The 16,907-nt window shown below is 33.1% G+C and overlaps 3 protein-coding genes across 3 annotated transcripts; 2 read left to right on the plus strand and 1 right to left on the minus strand.

The window, feature by feature from the left end:
* The first annotated feature begins 76 nt into the window (after positions 1-76).
* LOC148284081 (transmembrane protein 181) lies at positions 77-10,030 on the plus strand. The gene is made up of 12 exons (XM_088242698.1): positions 77-566; positions 675-778; positions 1,218-1,376; positions 2,422-2,527; positions 3,131-3,284; positions 3,591-3,671; positions 3,755-3,854; positions 4,096-4,223; positions 5,986-6,135; positions 6,215-6,317; positions 6,877-7,101; positions 8,701-10,030. Exons 1-12 carry the CDS (start codon positions 421-423, stop codon positions 8,829-8,831), a joined length of 1,587 nt encoding a protein of 528 aa, XP_088098824.1. The 5' UTR covers positions 77-420; the 3' UTR covers positions 8,832-10,030.
* Positions 10,031-12,019: 1,989 nt separating this feature from the next.
* ova (ovaries absent) lies at positions 12,020-14,560 on the minus strand. The gene is made up of 2 exons (XM_088242697.1): positions 13,968-14,560; positions 12,020-13,823 (listed from the first exon to the last, which is right to left on the minus strand). The coding sequence occupies exon 2, from the start codon at positions 13,803-13,805 to the stop codon at positions 12,153-12,155; it is 1,653 nt and encodes a 550-aa protein (XP_088098823.1). The 5' UTR covers positions 13,806-13,823; positions 13,968-14,560; the 3' UTR covers positions 12,020-12,152.
* A 463-nt stretch (positions 14,561-15,023) lies between these two features.
* On the plus strand, positions 15,024-16,760 carry Alas (5-aminolevulinate synthase). The gene has a single exon (XM_088242701.1). The coding sequence runs from the start codon at positions 15,130-15,132 to the stop codon at positions 16,579-16,581; it is 1,452 nt and encodes a 483-aa protein (XP_088098827.1). The 5' UTR covers positions 15,024-15,129; the 3' UTR covers positions 16,582-16,760.
* Positions 16,761-16,907: the final 147 nt, after the last annotated feature.

The following is a 16,907-nucleotide window of genomic DNA, read 5'->3' on the forward strand; positions in this document are numbered from 1 at the left end:
AACTTCTAGCTCCTACATACCCCGTATGGAAATTGTTAAATTAACATGGTAACACAGAAAATATGGCGGTGTTTTCGTATCTTTTGGATCGATAAATTCATCAGAAATCATATTGTCGCGGCAGCTGTGAAGTCATGTAAACTAGTCTCGGCTTATAAAGTGTCAAATTTCAATTTAATATACTCTTTTTGTTCTAAATTTCACGAAGAGATTTTTTATTCCCGTTGTTTTTAATATAGTTAAATAAACTAAGTGCATACCTTTCCATAAATAAATACAAGTTCGCATTAAATTAAAATAAACAAATAATACCCCGAAATGAATGAAGTTTTTATGTATTTTTGGTCTTAAATATGGATTGGAATAGAAATCAATAATTTTGATTATCGTAGAAAACGAATTATTTGAATTCTCATCATAATGGATAGTGGCTTAGGATATTCTTACCATCTTCCATCTGCTGGGTGGAATTTAAAAATTCGAAATGCACTCTCTCAATTTAGTGATCTTTTTAGCGAATTCAACAAATATATATCTCCTGCATATCATCATGATCGTTGCGAGAGGTAATATATTTATTTTTATTTAAAAAAATAAAACAATGAAGTACTTATATGTGTTGATAAAATTAAAACCTATATATATATATTTAACCCACCAATGTATTTTTGCAGATCCGTGCAGATGAGACTCTATTCCATGAATAAGGGAGAATTCGTAATGGTTTTCATAGCATTCTTTGCATGCTTTGGTTTGGGTGTTTTCATTGGATTGGCAGGTATTAAAAAAAATGAATCAACTTCATAAAAATAAAAAAAATGCTTTCAATAGTTTTCAATCACAAAGGAATACTGAAATAAGAGAAATTTTATTGATTTTATTGGGAATTATTATTATTATCTAGCTATTCACTTAAACTACCCAAATTGCGAATAGTGAAAATAGTTTGCTATGTTCATATTTATTTTGAGTTTCTGAGAGATGAACATAAAATTGCACGCTTGATTCTATGCACTTTCATCAAATGTGATTTTTCTGTAACTAACATTAATTTCCATAGACTTTTCTTTTTTATATGATTTAATATGCAGATTTACATATGTTTACTGTTGATTTGATTTGAGATGAACACACTGCAGTAATATCTCAGGAAAAGTTTACTCACCTCTGTCAGAATCTCAAGAATATATTTTTGAATATGATTATCATCCAAACAGGTCCACCTATCACCTGGACTTCTGTCCAGTATGGGACTTCCCTTCTGACAAATAAAAGTTCCCTTCCTCGGGGTCCTTTTGTGATGCGCTCTCCAGCCCTTGGAACATACAACCAGCAATTATGGCTAATTGCACAAATCAGCAAGGGTATCAGTGATGGTAATTATAAAATGATCCAAAAAAATATTCAACTCTACAGCAAAGTTAATATATACTCAATAATGCAACAACTTTTTAAAAATATACCTACCAAAATGATACTGATTGATGTTAAGTCGTTATGGTATGAATTTAAGAACTCTTTATCTAAATACATTTGGGAGCTAACCATAGTTAAGGTCAAATAGCAGAATAAACTATGACCATAAAAAAACGTTGACTTCTAGGGAGATACAGTACTGCACAAATCCAAACATTGGGTTCAAGCTATTATTTGTCTTCTTATTCTTCTCTATCTTCTTGTAAATCTGACAATCTGTTCTACTTAAACTACTCAGTCTCTCGTGATGAGGCCCAACTATCCTTTTATCGGGTCTTCCAGGTGGGCGCCGTCCGAAAGACAATTATTTGGCTGCTGTAGACACAAGTCTATCGGTGCTCATTCTGTTTATGTGGTCTCTCTAGAGTCTTCTACGTGATTTGCTCCAGTACACTATATCTTCGATTTTGCATGTTTCCCGTATAAAGTCATTTCTGACCCGGTCGCGCAGATTTATTTTACTATTATTTATTATTATTTTACCATTATTTGTATCAGACAAAATATGTAAAATTATCTTGTATTTTAATTTTATATTTACAAAATATTACATACTTAAAAGAACGGCTAAGAATATTTACAATCCGAATGTTGATGGATGCAGAAATAGAAGAAGACCGAGAAAGACATGACATGACCAAATCCAACAAATACTTGAAGATGGACATGCCAAAAATTGAAATATCGGCGCGCGTGCATGAGAAGATGTATGAATGTAGAGGAAGTGAGATCTGTATGCAAAGATAGAGTGATGTGGGGTTCTATCCTCTCTGCCTACCCTTACGGGAAAATGGCGTGATGGTTTGTTTGTTTGCATAGGAATGTGATGTATACATTAGTATATTTAGAATAAAAATAGTTTAAAAAATTATTAATAAATGTAATATTTTTAATTTTTATGTATCCAAAAAATATTATCATGCATGTTATAATTATTGTTTGCAGAAGAAATACTATTTGACAAAAGCTTCTACGTCAGTGTTTCCATTGATGGCTTAACTGAGGAACACAAACCAGTAACTATAATTCACGAAAATGACGTCCGTAATCGGTGAGAAACATTTTGATTTATATTTCCAATAACTAAAATCAGATTTCAATTTATTTATAGTGATTTATTAAACTATAACTAGACAGAATATCAGAGATGCAGCCTTTTACTGCTTCTTTAAAATCAAATATAAAATTGTTTAAAACACAATAGACGTACTCTAAACTTTTTCTATAAATAAACTTCTTTAGATCTAATGTAATAGCAGTTTACATCTGACATCATACACATTCTGTCACCCAGAGTATAGGGTGAGGTGGCAAACCACAAAAAAAAAAAATTTAGTAACAAAATCCTAATAGTGAGTTATTTACAACTCGTTGAAAATGGCCGTCAAAATTAAATATTTGTGTAAATCATAAGAACGCAAATATTTTTTTTCAAATTTTATTTTTTTTAAATATGAATTTTATGTAAAATGTATAACTGTTCTTTATTTTATTTCTTAATAAATAAAACATAATATATAATATAAATAAAACATAATATATAAGAACATAATATGTAATTAAATTAATTTTTATTTTAAAAAAAATGGTTTATACGTATATAATATGTATGTATGGGTAAGCATAGTAATATGTTTATTTGAAATAATTTTAGTACAAGACATCTTCGCTGTGAAGGTCATCAATGTGATGAATTTATAGCTCTTCACTTGGGATTCCTAGATTTCAGTCACTATGTTTTGGGAGTACGTTTCTATGGACTAGATGGATTTCATGAACGTTATCACATTAATGAAGTCGCATTTTATGTAAGCTTTTGAGTTAATATTCTTCAATAAGTATGTTTTTTCTCTAGATCTTTATGGTCATAAATTAGTTTTATAAAGATGGAAAACTTTCTCAGAGATGGATACTAAACTTTTAAAAAGAGTCAATATAGACTTACTTATGCAAAAAATATATATTTAGGTACTCAAATTTATAAACTGTACTTTTTGAGTTGAAATATGAATGAAATGGTGGATAAATCTTGACTCTCTTTCTGAAAAGAGCCTAATAATTATTATATTTTCTGCGCAGATATTATTAAAAAATGGAATATTCATATTTTGCAGTTCAAGACTTACAATCCAGCATTTACACAAATAGAAATATGGTTCAGATTCATATTTTTACTCGGTACATTCTTCGTTACGGTATGTCAAAATTTTATGTACCTATTAGTATTTATATACATACCAAACAAAACAAACGTTAACATTTTATCCTTTTTTTTCAGTGCTGGTTTGCAAATGTTCTAAGAAAATATATTGTCCATGATTGGTCAATTGAGCAGAAATGGATATCGATGCTTCTTCCTCTGCTGCTGTTTTATAATAGTAAGTTGGAAACCCAATTTAGCTTTAAGTGATTTTGAGAAATACCTGTTAACAACTCAATAATATTAATGGAAAATTAGATATAATAATTATTATAACACCTTTGTTATTTCCAATTAAAGTAATAATTTTTATTTTTATGACAGATGTTTAGTTTTAGTTTATATATGTTTTGTGTAAATATTTTTTTTATTTTCAAAATGAAGCATATTTGTTAAATTGTTTCATATTCAATTTTCAGATCCAGTATTTCCAATGACTTTCCTAATAAGTTCCTGGCTTCCCGGTTTCTTGGATGCTTTTCTACAGGCCACATTCCTGGCTGGTCTTTTGATGTTCTGGCTATGCATGTACCATGGATTGAGACAGGTATTCAACACATGGATTTCTGTTATTGTTTAAGTTTTATAACTTTTATTTTATCATATTATATTATGAACATTACTTTTATTTTGACACATACTAGAAAGTTTAGTGCTACCCAAAATTTTTTTGGAAAAATGTTTTCTTGGACATATTATCAATAAGTACGAACATTTAATTGTAAGGTGAAATTTCTCTAAAATTAAATGTTAAATGTACATATTAAGACAATTTAACAATAGAGATCGAATCCGCAGTGAAAAAATAGGATGGACCTATGGCACCGAAGACGTTGTGCGATGGAGCAGAAAAAGATTCTGGAGACATCTTGTAAACAGAACGGATAACTCTAAAATCCCTTACATTGCAGCTAATGAAATTCCACCCAGTCATTGTCTTTCTGGAAGATTACCTAAACGACAGGGGGACAGTTGGATCTCAGCGTCCCAAGAGTAGTAACATTCTGCTAGAACAGATGAGAAGATATTTTAAATTGAACACATTTTAAACACATGTTTTATGGCTATATCTTTTCTCTGTTTTTATCAAAAATATCCTAAATATCCCTATAGTTTAATTCATATAAGTATTTTATTTATTTAAAACTTTTGCACAAACTTTGTACAATATTTTCTATTCCATTATACGCATATTATTTTATTGGGCGGGTAGTGCAATACCCAACCCGTCATATAACCAGTACAAAGTATAAATCAATCAGAAAAAAAAGATAAAGAACAATATAATTCATTTGAAAATTTAACAGACATAATAATTATAAAAAAAAAAATTTTTAACATTCAATAGAAAAACAAAAACAATTTAAAGATAATAAAATTAATAAAAATTACAAATTTGTGTAAAATAGGTAATCTAAATTAAAAATAATGTCACTTAAGCGCATATTGCCAACCTTAACGATTTTTCATTAGATCTACCGATTTCGGGAGCAATCTACAGATCTACCTAATTAAAATTCTGAGCTGAACATTTCCTCATCGAATAAAAAGCCTCGGGGGAACATTAACACCCTTTCCATGACACCTGGGTTGATAATGAATCTACCGATTTGTTTTTCAGAATCTACTAATTTAGACTTGGATGCTACCACAACCTCAATTCCCAGCACTGTTCTGCTAATAGGGAAATATCATTTACTACGAATACTAATAAAAATATGTGAAATGGATTTAGAAAAATTAATTGTATTTTCAAAATCAATATGGATACTGTGAGAAAATGCTTTAATTCATATTTTTTTAAATAAAATTGTTGAAAAAATTGTCTCCACAAAAACGCGACATGTTTGGCCTTGATAGTTGTGATGTCAAAATTCGTGACATTTTATTTATATTTAAATTTAAACGGTCATAAACAAAGGTCTCTGGAACTACAGTCCAGTAAAAAATTTTTTTTTTTTACTAAACTGTATTTCATACACATTTCATATTAATTTATAATTGTAAAAAAAGAAAAAAAACTTTATATTTCCCTATTGTCTGATTATGAAATTTGGGCTTTTCCCCAGCCTTTCTCTGTGGCCTGCTATCCTATGTCGCAGCAGTTTATCCCAGTGAGGACGTCTAGCAGTAGTAAACATCCTACTCTCAATACAATGTCAGGAAAGCTTGTGTAGGGCTCCATAACCATTGTTGTAGCACACTTTCATATCCCTAACACTACGTTGGTTGTATTTATTATATAGAAATTTATTCCAACTGACAAGTATGTCCAACATTCTAAGAATAAAAATTGTTCCTTGTTGCAGAATGAGAGAGGAATACTGTCTTTTTATCTTCCAAAACTCTTTATTGTATCTATGATCTGGATATCTGCTATCATCATGGCTTCATGGCAGAAGTATAATGAACTCCGTGATCCAACTTACAACCACGAAGTTGATGCAACCCATTATTATGTGTGTACTATACTATCATCTTTGTTTTTTTTTTTTAGTATCTGAAGTATTGATAAAACATTTCATTAATTTGTTCCAGGCACTGAAAGTTCACTTCTTCACATTCGGTGGAATTTATCTGCTGTATCTTTTATACCTTATTCTCAGAGCGTACACCGACCTCAGGAATATGCCATTTTTTGGTAATGTTTACTTTTTTGAAAAATATTTTATATGATTAATATCCTGTTTTTTAAACCAGCACTTATATTTCAAATATATTTTCACAAGCCGGTTATACCTGTATTCTGCTGTTATTAAAAAAAACTGATTCATGGCATATTAATACATAGCCGCGCCCTGTAGAGTAAAATATTTTTAATAGTAGTGACATAAAAACATACCCATAGTTATTGTGTTTGTTTATTCACACCAGGGCTGCATTCAACGATCTTGCATATGCTACCAGAAATTGAATACTTATTTTCAATATATAAAAAAAGTTTGTATTTTAACGTTTACAATCAAGATTCGTTTTTGGTGGATCCCAATCAGATTCTTTTCTTATATTTCTTATAGTTTCGACCCATTTATTTATTTTTACGGGGGTTTTGGGTATCGTGTTGTTTTAGTTTTTTTATTGCGTGTTAGCAATAACTCAATAAGAGAATGTTTTTTGCCATGATTTTACATAATTTTGAATGGTTAGAAATAATTAAACAAGAGGTACTTGGATTAATATGACAATAACATGATTTGTAGATATGCGCCTGAAATGCTTGACTCTCCTAATGCTGACAGTCCTCGGAGTGAGTATCGCTGTGACGGTTCTGAGATTCGGAGCAGGTGTTCTGGAAGACAACTTTGTGGCTCAACTTTCCACCCACTACAATAGCTCTGCCCAGTTCATGACATTCTATGGTCTCCTGAATTTTTATGTCTACACCATGGCTTATGTATATTCTCCATCCACTCGCCTCCCGCATGGTAAATATGTATTATTAACATTATTTTTTTACATTTCAAATTAAACTCTTTCAAACGTAAGATTGTTGACTGATTTCAAGAGCCCAACTACGGTGGTGAATTATAGCTCCAAAAGACCTACAGGCTTGATAAATATACATTTTTCAAATATTCTCTCATTGGGAATTGAACTTCAATATATCGCTGTATTTAATTTTCATTATTTAAAAAATACTTATCAGGTTTTGAAAGAACTGACTATAAAATAAAAATATATTATTATTATATTGGATAATTACAGATTCAAAAATTTTCAAAACCAGGGCCTCGATTTTTTAAATTTTTTTAGAAAAAATAAATATTTGCGTCTTTATTTCCCAAATATTTCATTTTGAGGGCCATACTCAACGAGTTGTAAATAACTCACTATTAGAAAATGGAATCAAGTTGGGAAGAGTGGGATTCGAACGACGGACCTTTGGTCCGTGAGTCCGAGACACTAGCCACGGGACCACAACCCGATTACAATGGGAAGTTAACATTTATCTTCAAAGTAAAATTAATATTTCTGTATAAAAAGCAGAATATGCATACCGTAGAATTGAGAACAGTCCAGAAACCGCATACGCACATCAAACAGAAGGCGACTGAACTACTCATAAATGAGTAGGTTTACGTTTGACCCGTTAGTTTCTTTGTAGACGTCGCTCAGTACGCAACTCCTGATTCAAATTTAACCATGCCGTATTGTCCTTTTAAAGTGTAGAAATACTGCTAGGATCTTAAAGAAACAGGATGCAATCACATTTCATGTGTAATTATCAAATGAATGTGTATGTCACAAATGCATCACTTAAAAATTTAATTATTTTTCGAAGAAACAAAATGGAAATTTGTCGAAGAAACAAAATGGAAATTTCGTTAGTGTTGCCAGGGTAGTATAATTTTTCACCCTATTCTGATTATATAATAAGAGAAATAATATGAAAATTGAACCTCGAATTAAACAACGCCGTGGTGGACATTTGACCGACATTATCTTTAAAACATAAAATATTATTTAATATGATATAAAAAAATCCGTTTTATGTAAAATAAAATTTGTTTTATATTTTAACTTCAAAGTTCATTCATTCAATTACTCTTATTAAATGACCCTTTACTTATCTACTCTGTTGTGTCAATCAATATTTCCGCGTGCACAATAAAATTTTAGAGAAATTAACAGTTAGCTTTTTTTTACCTTACATTTGTGTTATGATTATTTTTTTCCCATCAAGCAACATTACCCGGCGACTTCACGAATGCGCGCGGCGAAAGTGAGGCATAGTGGGGGAATTATTGGACACAGTCCGATGTATTCAAATATGATTCTCCACTTCTTCTGGACTATTCTTAATTCTATGATGCATACAATTTTTTCTTCTAAACATGTTCAATAACGAAGATACTTCAAATTTTCATGCAAATATACTCATTTTCGTACACGAATATCTTGAATAATTTTTCTTTATAGACAATTGAAGATAACTCTGTTAACTTCCCATTGTAATCAGGGCCAAAAAGTTAATTTTGTTTTTACTTAAAATTATATCAACAATGTTTATTTTTTTATTTCAGAAATATCTATAACCAAAGACAATCCCGCTTTCTCCATGATAAACGATTCTGATGAAGATGTTATTTATGGTTCGGATGAGGAAAGTCGCCGCCCACTAAATAGAACACACAATGACGATGATAGTGATTAATTTAAGCATTTTTAATTATTTACAGTTAATGTTTTTACAACTTTACCTTAGGACAAGTCCTTTGAGGATAGTCACCAAATTAAGAAGCTATATAAAACTGAATTTCTTGAAATTTAAAAAAAGGAAAGTGAGAAAATAATTACCAGAATTTGAGAACCTATTTTTAACTAGTCGCTGTATTTTCTGTCATAAGAATGATTGAATACTGAACTTTCACTTTTTTCCATCAATTTAATTAGACTAAAACATTCCAGAACAGACGATGGTAGTTGTTAATATTGAATTTTCACTCGGCAAGGCAGGGCTTCTAAAGCCCTTCTATTAATTTACCTAACTCACAATAAATTATTTCTATATTGATCTTCATATATATTAGTTATAAGTACAAAATAGCAGAACAGAATTTCAATTATTAAATAAGTATAGAATATGTACATTTATGTGTATTTATAATATAGTTTAAGAAAAATTAATTAATCAACCATTTATGTAGTAAATGGTTATTTGTACATTTAATAAAAAATTTTAACATTGACAAAGAGGCAAAAAAATTACCAAAACGAGAATAGTTATTAACATTTATTGCGAGGGAAAACATTTTTGAGGGAGGAATATGGAAGTATAAGTATTTGGCAGGGCAGATGTTCAAACAGGCAGAATGGTGTACAATGTGTAAAGTGGCTACTTAAACCAGCTAATGACGGATCATAAGCACTGTAAATGCCTTAATTTCCATATTCCCTTATCTTTAATGTTCTCCATCTCTGTTGTAATATGTTGATAATAGTCATCTTTTATGTATATATATTTTGTCAAACAAACAAATCACCATACCATTTCTCCATAGGATGGTTAACGATTATTCCAACTTTTGACTTGCCCATCTTCAAGTATTTGTTGAATTTGGTCATGCCATGTCTTTCTCATTTTCTGCATCCATCAACATTCGCATTGTAAATCCTCTTAACACGGTACTTCTTTCTTGATTGACAAAAAATAACAGGCTGTTTTCTTAAATGAGATGAGGAAGAAATATATCATTTATAAGAAACAATAATGATTTATTTTAAAAGTCAAAATATTTCACAGTCTTTACATTCTTAAGTTTACAGATAATTTATTGAAATATGTATGCATAAACTACATAATAATATAAACATCTATGGTATAAATAAAGTTAACTAATAAAACTTGCATGTTATTTATGAAATTTTACTCATAAACCCTACTCCTCAAGTTATATTCAGAGTAAACTAAAATAATGTTTTAATCATAAAGCCTCCAGATTATGAATAATGTTTTACTCATGAAATCAGTAAACTAATTTAAATTTTCCTCCAGATAGTAAAGTTTTTCTCATAAAACATAAGCTTATGAAAAATGGAAAACTTAAATATGGGTGTTTAAACATGGGCAAAATTGAGAATATTACACAGCCAATGACAAATCATAAGACCTGTAAATACCCATACACCCTGCGCTTTCATTGTATAGTTAGAATAAATAACTCTCTCCCCTTCCCTTCCTATATCAGCAACAGTTTTTCCCAAGTACATTAAATTCTCGACTTATGCACATTTTCTGCACGTTATTTCTTATTTGCTCGATAATAAAAATTGTGTTTACATAAAATAAATTAAAGATGAAACAGAAAATATCTAGTTACTATCCGGAATCTGGTTTAGTATACCCTTTATATTTGGTCAGATACTGGCTACTATCTGTTTGAATACCAGATCTTAAGCAAACAAAATATCATTTTGACTAACAAGAATATTAATTTTTAGTAAGAATGCAAATTTAATAACACAATACCTACTTCAGTAAACAACCTCTCAAGAGAAGAATTTACAAGATGATGCCGAGATGAATTTTCAAAAAAAATTATAGGATCAGATACCGTTTGGCATTTGCTGACAACCACTTGTAAAGGTTTACCATACAATCTAGATGAAGAGAATCTAACTCATTTGCCACAGTACTTTTCCTTGTACCCCTAGTTTGAGTGTGGTTTGTCGATACTTCGTCTCAAGCTGCAAGACAAGTTGTAACTTAAATTCGTGCTAAACACACACATCTTAATTTATATATTCGGCCACCGGACTCGGCACTTGGGCAGAAACAGCATTGCCGGATAATCGATATCTTGTTTCCCCAAATCATTATCTGTTTCACCCCTAAAATAAAATGAAGTACACGAGTGAGAGAAGACGAGAAGTTTTTCAATAGACTGGCACATACTGTGCACACCTCAGTTTTAAACACTCACAGAATGCAATATCCAGTATGTCCTGTTATACTTGAGATTTTTACTTACTCGTTATAAAAACGTACTTCCAGATCACTGATCATTTCTAAAAAACGTAAATGTTATAAGCACATTAATATTGATTTGAGATGTTCTATCACTATTAAATAAAGTAGTTAAATTATTAAACAATAAAACATAAACCTATACTAAGCATTGAATAGTGTCAGGGAGAGAACACTGTATAAAAAGGTAAATATTAATTTTGTGAAATTAATAATTCAAATGAAATAATTAGTTTACTTTAAAACAGATGAATTATAGCAAGGCAACAAAAGACAAATTGTAGCAATAAAGATAGGCAAAGGTATTGTATGCTACAATTAATTTAGAATAGGCTACACGGCAAACAATATTGAACCAGTATTTAATAAGTAGATTGTGCTTTTATACAATATATACGTATTTATATGTGTGTATGTATGTCTGTCCCTTTTATTTTTGCATATTTTTTGTTAACTAATGAATTTTTTATTCTTTATATTCAGTTTTATTAAAAAAAAACCTTTATGACATAAATGGTTGACTTGCTATAGGTATTGTATTATGAGCAAATTTTAGGTGACAGTAAACAGTTTACTTATATGGTTTAAAAAATATCAACAAACCATGATAAACAATTATTATTTGGATTAAAAGCATCCTACAAAATCTGAAATTCTACACTAAAAACATTCTGTATTTATGTTAAAGATTTCAAATGAATTTGTTTTAAAAATGCACTGGTAAACTACTTGTATTTTCGCACAATCTAGCTTTAAGTTTGCTTCAACTCGAAACTGGCGAAGCGCTGGTTATTATGTAGAAATATTCAATCACGTTTGACGATACATAATAAAATATTAATATCAAACTGATACATTCAATTAAATTTCAAATAGGCAGTAATTTATATTTTTAATCTCGATCACAATAATTTTAACACTTGTCAACACTTTTAATATTATCCGATCCTCTAATACAGTTTTGGATTTTTTAATAAACATAATAAATAAGATTAACAATAGTTATCACTAATCAATCGATATGATATTACTTTTATTAGAACTATATAAATTTACATGAAATTCTTTCAACGGGAAAGGTTTGTTATATTTCTGTTCATATTCACTATTTACTTCAGAATTTGTCAGCTGAGATTTTCTTTTAACAGAAGAAGAAAAGTGAGCAGCTTCTAGGTTGGAATTTGGTTTAGCCGAACATTTATACTCGGGAGTTGACGCTACAGACACTCTCCGCGGGACAGTTTCAGCACTAGCGTGACACGCAACGGGAAAAGGAATGGTATTCTCACTTACTACAACTTCCTCATCATCCGAACAGAGATCTATTATGTCTATAATGGATATATCTTTGTTTGGTAGAGGATTCCTTGAAGCAGATCGCTGTACACCCACACATTCCGGCTTCCTGAGAGATTTTGTACTCGCATCCAAAGGATCACAGAAAGATACAGATACAAACTCTATTTCATGATCATAATCACAAATCACAAGTTCGTGACAGTTTTGCACTACGGGTCGAGAAGCCTTAAGGGTTTGTAAATTATCTAAATATTCCTTGATTTCTCTCTCGCTCATAGTTTTTACCTCGACAGATAAAGGCTTACAATCTAGTAAAAGTAATTGGCTCTTTAAATCTAAAACTAACTTATTTTTTTGGCATGGAAAAACATGATTACGACTCCAATAATTTTCTGTTTTTTTATACTTTGTAGGAAATGTGAGATGAGATCTTTTTTTGTTTAACCATTTCGGATTTTCTAGGCAAAGCGGTGGAGCGGAACAATATCGTTCGAGATGGTCTCGTTGTCGGTTTTCTGTATCGTTATTTCTCGTACGGCTGTTCATTCTCCTTCCCGCTAATGACGAAAATGGGAAATTGGCTAGATTACTAAATATGGTAGATCTTCGTTGCCTGTGTGTGCATTGTTCTTGCCTTTGTTCGGGAGTACTAGTGGACACTTGCATTGGAGTGGCAGACACAGTGGTTTGCAAGCCCAATATATTCATGAATTCGTCTTGTTCTAACTCTTGTTTCTGCGCTGGTTCAGGTGTTAAAACTGACATAATTGGTGTAGTTGGTCTCTGGGAACATTCAATTTCATGCTTTTTAACGTCCTCTAAGTTTTCAAACACTTCGTCACAAGTGTCGCATAAGTAAATATCCGCAATAACTTGTTCCACCATTGATTCCGAATTATTTTGTCTCTTTGGTAAAAGGGATTTTCTACAAGCGCCATCGTTCTTCCTGTCATACAACATGTTCTCATTTCTAAATGTAACTAGCAACCTGCCGGAGGATCTCTGATAAAGAGAAGTAGTACGGTCACAATTATCGACGTATTGCAAGGTAGATGGATGGTTCTTTGCTAATTCTTCGGAAAAATTCAATAGAAATTCACTGCTATGGTAAATATAGCATTGCTTGATAAGATTCCTTAGCTTGGTTGTCCAGTCGCCGGGCCTAGCTTTAGGTGGAAGGAATGGATCTGAGAATGGGACGTCAGGTGGCCACCATTGCGGCTGTTGGATATGTTTGGCAGTGTCGTGGCCCCAGGAACAATGGACCAAGAATGTGATGAAGCCTTCTAATTCGTGTGTTAACATCTTCATTAGAGATGTCGGATTTCCTCCAGTGAAAAGAAGTGGTAAATTTGCAATCATGATTGATTTCCCACACAACTGAAACAAAAGTTCCCTCTTCGAATTAAATTTGGCATAAGATTTAAAGACGCAACTGAAAAATACATTTCACGAATGAGTACATCAAAGCAGTGTTGGTAAACTGAAAACATTTTTCATTGAAATTAGTACAAAATATTATACCTTTATTTTAACAGTGACCGTTCTTATTTAATCAGCTCCATGGCTTCGTTTTCTGTGTGCAATTCCAGTAGATAAATGCAGAACATAGCGAACAAGCAATAATATACAGCGCAATTCCCTGAATGAATGCCATTCATCCGCCTTAATGACAGATGTTATTTGACAAAAGCATTCATTCAGGATACTTGTTTATTAGTTCATAATTTGTATTTCGTAAAACAGCACTTATATTGGAGATGAAGGTGAATAATTAATATCCAGGGGGAATGTACATTAATATGATTGTCATTCTTAGTACAAAACTTATCATTGGTAACATTAAAAACTGTTACTAAGCCCACATCTTGACGGATATTCAAGCATATTGCAGGAACCAATTAATTTCCTTTAGGTTCGCAATCAAAATTAATTCACACAAGAGAAATATTTCGTCACAAACGAGAGGAAACAAAATAAATATTGTAAATGTAAATTTGTTCCCGCTGAGATACGTTATATCGAGAAAGGCCAACCCAGGGCCGACCACAGAAAATTTACTAAAAAAAACCACTTATTCTTCTCTGTGTGCACTCTGAAAAATAACAACATTGCATAGAAAAATATTAATGTGAAGCTAATGTAGCCATTTCTAAAATAAAAATTCCGATTTCAAAGTACTTACGTAGATTAATTAGTTTAGGGCGTATTTATTTGGATTCAATCGATTGATACCGTAATATTATACCAAGAGATTAAAACTCACTGCATTCCTCAAATTAAACGATATTCATTGAAGTGACTTTAGAATGATGGACAATGCCACGTATCTCTTAAGATTATTTTGCTGTTCTAAGGATATACATATTACTTAGGTAAGTTCATCCTCTATTTATTACCACTGACACTGTTTGGACTCCATGTAGAATTTAACCAGCGCCCCCTCTAATACAATTACTCGTCTATTAGATTAAAGCATTTGAGCACGAGGATAGTTTTGAAACCTCGGAGTAGCCTACTTTTAAAAATAAGTCATTTCCCCCCCCACTACCAATTCCATTTGACAGTTCTTGTGTCACTTTTGCAATATAAATACTTCGCAAACATTCCGTAACTTGCATAATAATTGATCGTCGGTTCTGTGTCGACCTCGTATCTTTTTCAACTCTCGCTGACTTTTGAAAGTATGTCGTGTCCTTTTGTAAAATCTTTAAGCTCCAATTACGTAAAAAATTACGGAATTCAACTCCTAAAGCAATACGGAGATCACTGTCCTGCTCTTTCTCGGACTATCGGTGTTTCGGGAGGAGAGCCCTCGAATTGTTCTCAGAACGAGGGCCGCAGGAACGTGTCCACCATCAGCCAAGCATCCCGAGAACTGCCAGAAGAAGGCGCGGGTTCCAAAAAATTTCCGTACGAAGTATTTTTTCGCGATCAAATTCTTCTGAAGAAAAACGATCACTCTTACAGGGTATTCAAGAAGGTGAATAGGTCAGCGGTGGAGGGAGAGTTCCCGAAAGCCTACGAGTACTCTTTGGGAGAAAAGGCCATCACGGTGTGGTGCTCGAATGACTACCTCGGTATGTCCTGCCACCCGGAAGTGAAGAATGCCGCGCAAGAGGCTCTCAGCAAGCACGGCACCGGAGCCGGAGGAACTAGAAACATTTCGGGCAACTCCCTCTACCACGAGAAGCTGGAAGCCACTCTGGCACGCCTGCACAACAAGGAAGCGGCGCTCCTCTTTACGTCCTGTTTTGTGGCCAATGACTCCACTCTATACACCCTCGCCCGGGCGCTTCCGGGCTGCCATGTGTTTTCCGACGAGGGCAACCACGCCTCCATGATCCAGGGCATTCGCAACAGCGGAGTTCCCAAGCATGTGTTCCGGCACAACGACCCGGCTCACCTCGCCACTCTGCTAGACCAGGTACCCGTAGAGACCCCCAAAATTGTAGCCTTCGAGACGGTCCACTCTATGACAGGCGCCGTGTGTCCGCTGGCAGAGCTGACGGCGGCAGCGCGAGAGCGGGGGGCGCTGGTGTTTGTTGATGAGGTGCATGCCGTGGGGCTGTACGGGGCGCGCGGGGCGGGCGTAGGAGAACGCGACAGCCTGCTGGACAGCATGGACATTGTGTCAGGCACACTGGGAAAGGCTTTCGGGAACATGGGCGGGTATATAGCGGGATCTGCGCCCCTGGTAGACATGGTGCGCTCCTACGCATCTGGCTTCATCTTTACCACGTCCCTACCGCCGCCCGTGCTGGCGGGAGCTCTGGCGGCCGTACGACTTCTGGCGGGGCCTGAGGGGGTTCACCTAAGGGAGCTCCACCAGACCAGAGTACGCTACATGAAGGACCGACTGCGAGAGGTTGGCATTCCTGTGGAGATGACTCCGAGCCATATCATTCCTATAAAAATTGGTAATCCAAAAATATCTACCGCCATTTCAGACGCGATGCTGAAGGACTTCGGCCACTACATTCAGGCCATTAACTATCCTACAGTACCGAGAGGTGCGGAGAAGTTACGTTTGGCTCCAACACCGCACCATACGGAAGAAATGATGAATAAATTCATCAAAGATTTGCTTGCTGTTTGGAGAAACCTTGGATTACCACTGAGCGTTTCTAATTTATAAGATTTTTGTGATCATAGTCAAAATTGAAATATAATTACGATTTGTTACGTAAAATATGCGTAACTTTAAATTTGATTTTTAAGTACCTGCGCATTTTGCTTGCGTAAAATTAATTGTTGTGTTTTGTAATTTATTATTATAATAATAATATAAATAAATTATATTTTTGTTAACTTAAATTGAGGTTTGTTTTAGTTCATTAAAAAGGTAAAAAATATCTAGCACCGCCGAAGCAAGGTAGAGTATGGTTTAAATATTGATAATTTGGCAATTTATAATCATATATACAGTAGTCTCGGTTATCCGACCTTCGGTTATCCGACCTT

Source organism: Micrasema longulum, unplaced genomic scaffold, assembly GCF_059751315.1.
Source record: "Micrasema longulum isolate JH-2025_06_02 unplaced genomic scaffold, ASM5975131v1 h1tg000158l, whole genome shotgun sequence".
In the NCBI taxonomy this organism is placed as follows: domain Eukaryota; kingdom Metazoa; phylum Arthropoda; class Insecta; order Trichoptera; family Brachycentridae; genus Micrasema; species Micrasema longulum.